Source organism: Arachis ipaensis, chromosome B9 (assembly GCF_059453495.1).
Source record: "Arachis ipaensis isolate K30076 ecotype BB chromosome B9, ASM5945349v1, whole genome shotgun sequence".
Lineage (NCBI taxonomy): Eukaryota > Viridiplantae > Streptophyta > Magnoliopsida > Fabales > Fabaceae > Arachis > Arachis ipaensis.
Window position 1 is genome coordinate 157,747,812 of NC_142444.1, and position 8,249 is coordinate 157,756,060.

The 8,249-nt window shown below is 40.4% G+C and overlaps 2 protein-coding genes across 2 annotated transcripts; both read left to right on the plus strand.

Moving 5' to 3' along the window:
- Window positions 1-186: 186 nt before the first annotated feature.
- On the plus strand, window positions 187-1,014 carry LOC148546913 (uncharacterized). Its single transcript, XM_088499436.1, has one exon. It carries the CDS (start codon window positions 187-189, stop codon window positions 1,012-1,014), a length of 828 nt encoding a protein of 275 aa, XP_088355562.1.
- A 6,153-nt stretch (window positions 1,015-7,167) lies between these two features.
- Window positions 7,168-8,049, plus strand: LOC148546914 (uncharacterized). Its single transcript, XM_088499437.1, has one exon. It carries the CDS (start codon window positions 7,168-7,170, stop codon window positions 8,047-8,049), a length of 882 nt encoding a protein of 293 aa, XP_088355563.1.
- The last annotated feature ends 200 nt before the right edge of the window (window positions 8,050-8,249 follow it).

The window sequence follows — 8,249 nt, forward strand, 5'->3', positions numbered from 1 at the left end:
GCTGGAAGTAAAAGCAACTTTTCTCCAACAGTGGAGCCTTACGCTCTCCAACAGTGGAGTTGTTTTGCTTCGACAAGCGGAGCCATTAGTCAACAAACTTCTCAAATCCAATTCAGTTATAAATACAAAGACAATCATAAATCAGCCAAGGGAGAAGCAATAATAAGGAACACAAATAAGCAAGGCATGGAAGGTATCGGAAATGCAGGCATGGACAGAGATGTTCTAGACTTGGAGGAGTCCCCAGCTCAACAAGGAGACAACCCAGACCAGAAACTAGTCAGCAGAGTATTAACAGGAAAGGTGCTAAATACAGTCACAGTGCGTAAAACGATTCTCAACATGTGGGGAGATCTACAGGGACTGGTGATTACCAATGCAGGACCAAACTCCTTCATCTTAAACTTCAAAAGTCAGGAGGAAGCAAGAAGAGCGTATGATGGTGGACCATGGAGAATAGAAGGACATATGTTGAGCTTGCAGTGGTGGAGTCCAAACCTGTCCATTGAAGAGGTAAACAACAATCAGCTTCCTATTTGGATTCAAATACATGGACTACCTTATGATAGAATTAATATAAAGAATGCTGAAAAAATAGGAGAAATAGTAGGGAGAGTCATAAGTGTTGAGAATCCATTTGTTGAAGGGAATATGCTCAGATCCTTTTTGAGGGTTAGGGTAGAGATAAATATTCAAACACCTCTGAAAACTGGATTTTGGCTCAAAAGAGATGATGGAAGTCATTCATGGGTTGAGTTCAAATATGAAAAATTGTATGATTACTATTATAAATGTGCGAAAATTGGGCATGACAAAAGAGCATGTATTGAAGAGCTGGCTATGTCATTAGTAAACCCAACAATTCCTAGATATGGACCAGAACTTTCAACTCCGGGACTGAGATCAATAGAGAATGAGACAAGAAAGGCAGGAATTAGGAGGAGAAAGGAAGAACACAACAACTGGGTGGAGGAGTTATGGGAGGAGCGTGAGAGAAGTTTTCAAGGGAGATAGTGGCTGAAAAGACAATCACAAGGGGAGGAAGGAGGGTCAAATTAAGGGAGTGTAAGAAGTTCTCAAGCCAGTGCCTTTGCAAAATCTTGGGGCAGATTGGCAAATCCATAGGAGCAAATGGGAGGGAGACAAGTGGCAACACAGGAAGCTCAAGATCAGGAGGAAGTGGCTGATGATGAAGAAATGGACGGTGATGAAGACAATAATATATTGGATCTAGGTGATGGGACAGCATACCAGGAGAAAGGGGAAAATAAAAAGGGTATTCTAGAAAAACAACAAACTAGTGAATCAGTAGCAATGGAAAACGTGAATGATGTCAGGGAATTAGGAAAGGATGGGGAGAATGGGAAGGATAACAACAAGATCCCTATGAGGTATATAGAGAAAGGTGGGCCAAGCAGGAGAAGAATGGACAGATTAAAAAAGAAGGCATGGGCTGAAGGCCCAACAGGGACAGCCAGCAAATTAATAGTGGGCCAACTGAAAAAGGAAGGAATCTTACTATTGGACAATTATTGAAGGAATTCAACAAGAAGATGGCGGAAGAAGGAAGGAAGAGAAATACAGAAGAGGAAGTGGAAGAGGAGGCCCAAAATAGAAATAATAGGGAAGTTGATGGGATAGTAAGCCAAGATCAGAACAAGGAGGAAAAACCAGAACAGAATAGCAAGCAGCTAGTCACAGAAAGTGATGGAGGGTTCTACTATGTTGAACTAGTTGAAGAAGAAGAAGAACTAGAGCAGGAAAATAACAAAGCAATTGTAGTGGCCAGGGAATATGAAATAGAACTTGCTCGAAGAATGGAGGAAAAGATGAAACTCAAAAGAAGAAGAGGAGACGACCAGCAGGGACATATAGGAAATTGCCTGGAAGAAGAAGAGGAAGCTGCGAAGGTGTGGAGAGCTATCAAGAAGAACAAGGTGGTCGGAGGCCTCGTGGAAGAGATGGCTAACGAGGATGAATCACAGAACAGAGGAGACAACTTGGGAAACTCAATGGCTGATGAGGAGGCAGGCCTACACATGCCCCCAACTTAACCATGAGTGTGATAGGTTGGAACTGCCACGGGATTGCGGCCCCCGCGACAGTTTCTGAACTGCATAGCATGTGCAAACAAATAAAGCCTGCAATAATATTCCTAATAGAGACTAGAGCTAGAGAAGACACTATTAAGAAGTTGAAAAGAAGGGTGCATTTTGAGAATGTATTTCACATAGAACCCCGGGGACTGTCCAGAGGGCTATGTTTTTTGTGGAATGAAATATATAATATTGATATTTATTTTTGGTGTGATAATCATATAAAAGCTCGGATTGACGATAGGAAAGAGAAGATATGGACATGTAATTTTAACTATGGAAACCCACGCTTTGGAAGAAGAAAGGAGCAATGGAGAGCAATCACAGCAAACAATTGTAATGAGGAAGAGCCGCATGTATTCATAGGAGACTTTAATGACATTTTGAGTCAAGCGGAGAAAATTGGTCTACATCCAAAGCCACAAAGCCAGATAAGAGAGTTTAGGCAATTTATGGATATGAATTGTCTTATGGATTTAGACCTAAAAGGTGGAAGATTACGTGGTTTAGCAACATGAGGAATGGATTCATCACTAGGGAGAAAATAGACAGGACATTAGCCAATTGGGAATGGAGAGCTTTGTACCAGCATGCGTCACTCATAGCTTTACCAGCAATAAGTTATGACCATTGTCCGATAGTCTTAAACCTCAATCAAATTCAAAGAAGGGAGAAGAATTTTAAATTTGAGGCGTTTTGGGTCGATCATGACGAGTGTGAGAATGCAGTAAGGAAGGGCTGGGATAAAGAGAATATTCATGGATGCGATTGGGAAGGAATAACAAGAAAAATAGAAAATTGCAAAGAGGAGCTTAAGAAGTGGAGCAAGAAGACTTTTAAACGTGCAGATAAAGAGATCTACAAATTGAAGGATGAATTGAAGAAGCTACAAGATTCGAACTTAACACAAGAAAAGCAGGAGAGGATACAATTAATAAAGGAGAATATAATAGTTCTATAGAAGCAGGAAGAGAAATATTGGGGACAAAGAGCCAGGTTGAAATGGTTGAAATGGGGAGACAAAAATACATCTTTCTTTCATGCCACAACCATTCAAAGAAGAGAAAGGAACAAAATTGACAAACTGAAAAATGAAGCGGGATCATGGATGGAAGACAGGAAAGAAATCATGAAACACATAGAAGAAAAATTTGAAGCGTTATTTACTTCTAACAGCAAAAGAAACCTTGCAGAAACTCTAAATAAAATACAAGCAAGAGTCACAGAGGATATGAACAAGGGGCTGATCTCAGAAGTCACTGAAGAGGAGGTTAGAAAAGCAGTTTTCAGCATGGACGGCCTCAAAGCTCCAAGGCCAGATGGTCTGAATTAGAGGTGTTCAAAACCGATCCAAACTAAACAAAACCAACCAATCGAATCGGAAAAATCGAAAACCGAACAAACCAAAAATCGAAAAAACTGAAAAAATGATATTTTGCAATTTTTTCAGTGGTTCGGTTTAGTTTTCGGTTCTTTCAGTGAAAATCCTAACCGAACCGAACCAAACTGGTTCACTTAAAAACCCTAATATTTAAAGCTTCCTCCCCCAAGCAAATAACCTAGCTAGCCGCCACTCTCACCACTCGACCACTCCACAGTGCCAAAACTCCTCCTCCCACCCTCCTCTCTGCATCTGACTCGCCGGACAGCACCGTCGTGGCGGCCCTTCCGCATCGCGCTCCCTCTTCTCGGCGTGGTCCTTTCTCTCCCTCCCTTCCTCGCCGCGCTTCCTTCTCGTCGTCGCACACTAACCCTCAGTTAGATAGCGAGCCCAGACCCCATAGCTCCCCTCCCTTTCCCCTGCACAGCGCTGTCTCTGATATTGCAGTGGTGTCTTCGACATCACAGGTTGCTGATTGCAGCGTCATAATCGTCCTCCACTACTCTGCCATACATCTCAGTCCAGTCCAGTCCAAGAGTGTCGTCGTCCTTCTCAGTCTAGTCTCGTCCCCTCTGTAGCAGCCGCCGACCCACCGTGTCTCCCTGTCCAGCATCTCCGTCTTCTTTAGTAGGATTTTTTTAATTCTGATGATTTTGGGTTTCAACTTGTGTTTATGATTCTGAATTTTTATTTCTATTTTGATGATTCTGTCATTCAAATTCTGTGTTTAGGATTATGATTTTTTATTGTATTTTCAAAATCTGTTATAATTATGTAGTTATGGGACTTGGTGTTAAACCTCTTTTATTGTTGATTTGTTTTTTATTGATTATTATTCCATATTGAGTATTTATTGTTGATTTTTTGGAAATGTTATTGATTATTTGTTGAACCTATTTTATTTTGTTGTTCTGCTGCTTCTGTTAAACTTTTATATGATTCTTTGTTTCCAATTTTGATTTTTAATGCATATATCCTCGAACTCCAGCTCTATCTCCTGGTTTATCTACAGCTCTAGCCGGCTCTCATGGTATCTCAGATAGTCATGAATGTCGCAACCGGCTGGATTTGTTTGAATTTCTGCTTCTGTTTGAATAATTTATGTTCTATATTCAGTGTATTTTGAAATCGCTAATTGTTTTTGATGGTTGTATTTGTTTATGCAGTTTGTTGTATTTGGAAGTTTTAGCTTATGAATGTGTATTATTTCTAATTGTTAGGGTTATAGGTTCTGATTGTTAAAGGAGGTGTGTTTTTTATTGTTAGGTTTCTAGGTTCTAATTGTTGTATTTGGGGGTTTTAGCTTATGAATGTGTATATTTATTTGATTAGGGAAATTGCTTATGATTGATCAATGTATTTGTTTAGAGAAATTGGTTCTGTGGTTCACTGTTCAATGTATTTGTTTAGGAAAATTGCTTCTGATTGTTCAATGTATTTGTTCATTGTTGGTGAGCATGTTGAGAACTATCACTGCCACTACTGTTGGCATAATGCTGTGATCAAGTATCTTTCATTAATGGAACGAAGCGAGGTAATTGTTTTGAGATGGTACAAGCAGCTGCGGGATGCATAAACAGTGGTCAGAATCTTGCAATTGACTGCTTTCCGTGTTGTAAATTTGTGGCTTTATTAATCAGGTAGAACTTGAAAAGCTTAGGAGATGCTCTGTCCAAGAATTATGTGACTGCCGGAAGATGTGTAATCTTGAAAACCTACCTTGATTGAAAAACCGAACAAACCGAACCGCATATTAATTAAACGATTGGATCGGATGACTTTTCTCTAAAAAACCGAACCAAATCGCACCGCGAATACCCCTAGTCTGAATGGGTTATTCTACCAAAAACACTGGGAGATAATTAAGAAGGAGGTATGTGCAGTTGTTAAAGAATTCTTTCGAAATGGGAGTTTTCCAGAAGAAATTAGCGAAACCACAGTTGTTCTAATTCCAAAAGTCAAGAATCAGGAAAGACTTAATCAGTTAAGACCAATCAGTTGCTGTAACTTTATCTACAAGATTATAACAAGGATTATAGTGTTAAGATTGAAAGGGATATTGGAGGATATAGTGTCACCAACTCAAAACACCTTTGTGGGGGGAAGACTCATACAAGATAATGTAGTGATCGTCCAAGAAGTGTATCACAGCCTAAACAAGAAAGGAAGAGAGGGATCCCAGAATATAGCGATCAAGTTGGATATGAACAAGGCATATGATAGACTAGAGTGGGATTTTATCGAGAAGGTGCTTCTGAAATTAGGATTTATCGAAAGTTTGGTTGAATTGGTAATGACGTATGTCAGAAGTGCAAACTATAGGGTAAAGGTCAATGGAGAGTTGTCTAAGAGGATCAAACCACAAAGAGGTCTTCGACAAGGGGACCCACTGTCTCCCTACCTTTTCATCTTAGCAGCTGAAGTATTCACGATTCTAATGCAAGAGGCTCAGGAGAAAGGCCATATAACCGATCTACAGATAGCTTCAACGACTCCGGTCCTCACTCACTTGTTGTTCGCAGATGATTGCATCATATTCACCAAAGCAAGGGAGGATGAGATTTTTCAGATCATCACCGTTCTTAATGAATACACAGAGGCATCCGGACAAAGGATAAACTTAAACAAGTCAGGTATCACCTTTGGAAGCCAGGTGTCGATAAAGACAAGGGTAGATATTGAAGAAATTTTAGGAATGATAGCATGGGACATGCCAGAGAAATACCTAGGGCTACCAGCTATATGAGGAAGGTCTCAGAACAGGACGCTAGCATGGATTGAAGAGAAAATCACGAGTAAAATGGAGGGATAGAAAGAAAAGTTGTTGAATCAGGCAGGCACAGAAACATTAATAAAATCAGTTATACAAGCAATTCCATCATATGCCATGAATATTATAAAGTTTCCCAATAGCTTCTGCAGGAGAATTTTCTCAAAGGTGGCGCGATTCTGGTGGGCAACCACCGGGAAAGAAAGGGGCATTCATTGGAAAAAATGGGACTGCATTACGGATAGCAAGAGCAGCGGGGGGTTGGGATTTAAGGATCTCAAAAAACATAATACTGCTTACCTTGCAAAACAAGCGTGGAGAGCAATGAAGAATTCAGATGCAATCTGGGTCCAGGTACTCAAATCAATATATTTTCCGGATGAAAACTTTTGGACAGCAAAATGTAAAAAAGGCGCATCTTGGGTTTGGAGAAGCATATTGCATGGAAGAGAACTATTAAAGGAAAAAGCTAAGTGGAGCATAGGGGATGGGTCCAAAGTAAGTATCTGGAAAGACAATTGGATCACTGGGAGAAGCAAGCTCCTGGATGCGAACAGTACAGATGATTCGAAGGTAAAAAATCTCATTAAAAACGGGGAAGGGTGGAACAGAGAAATAATTGTAAACAAATTTTCCCAGGAAGTCTGCAAAGAGATTCTTAGCACTCCTGTTAGTGTAGTGAATAGAGATGACTACTTATACTGGCCATGGAAGGAGGACAGAAGTTATTCCATAAAAACTGGATATTATGCTGCAAAAAAATAGAGCATGACTCGAAAAATGGAAATCCATCAACAAGTAAAGACAAAAGGGAGATTTGGAAAGAGGTTTGGAGAATGGAGGTTTCACAAAAAATCAAAATGTTTTTATGGAAAGCTTGCCAGGACATATCAGTGGGCTCAAATTTGTATAAACGGAGGATGGCACAAGATCCATTGTGTCAGATATGCTTAAATGGGATGGAGACGGTCGAACATGCTTTACTGCGATGTGATTGGGCGAGAGCAACATGGTTCAGGGCGGAATGCCAATGGACCCCAACACCGGAGACAGTGAACTCAATTGAAAGTTGGATGGTAAAGTGTATAAGGAGGATAAGAGAAGGAGGCGGAGACGATCAAGATAAGAGGATTAGTAAGCTCGGATTTCTCTTGTGGGAGATATGGAAAATCAGGAATAACAAACTATTTCAACAACAGGAAGTGAATCCAAGTTGGACAATCAGCAAAGCAAGAACACTAGAGACAGTTTATGGGAAACTAGCAGAAAAACAGCAGACACAAAAAAGAGAAGCCAATAGGAGCAGAACTTACCCGGTGACATGGAGACCTCCTCCTGAAGATTGGCTGAAAGCAAATGTTGATGCTGCCTTTCGAAAGGAGAATGAGACAGGTGCAATAGCTGTGGTGATCAGAGATAGCAAAGGAAACATGGTATTAGGATTTTTAGGGAAGATTCAAGCTAAATCAAGCACTGTGGCTGAGGCCCAAGCAATAAGACAAGCTTTAATCATAGTGAACAATTTGAATATGGGTAAAATGCTAATAGAATCGGATAATTTAAAGCTCATTCAAACAATCAAATCCAAGACAACCATTGGAGAAGCATCGGCTATCATCCAAGATATTCAAATTTTAATGGAAAAATTACCTGAAAAAGGAATGACTTGGACTCCCAGGAATGGAAATCGGCTTGCTCATGCAGTGGCAAAAGCTGCGGAATCAGAAACGTTACATTCGACCTGGAGCTGTCAACCACCTGCAGAAACACGAAGCATCCTTAGGAGTGAGATTCGAACATAAATTAAGAATGCCAAAGATTAAAGAAAGAACAAAAAGGGGAAAAAAAAGAAAAAAAGAGGCTAATTTGAAGAAGCTCGCACCAGTCTTGAGGCAGCAAAATATGAGTTAAATCCGGATCATTATGATCTGAGGCAGAGAGCCTGCATGCATCCAACGGCGATGCAGTCTCACGGGCAAATATCCAGGTTTGAGTTTCAACC

Excerpts from the sequence above, each read along its gene's own strand:
- LOC148546914 (XM_088499437.1), top strand. The coding sequence starts at position 7,168 with ATGGCACAAGATCCATTGTGTCAGATATGCTTAAATGGGATGGAGACG.
- LOC148546913 (XM_088499436.1), top strand. The coding sequence starts at position 187 with ATGGAAGGTATCGGAAATGCAGGCATGGACAGAGATGTTCTAGACTTG.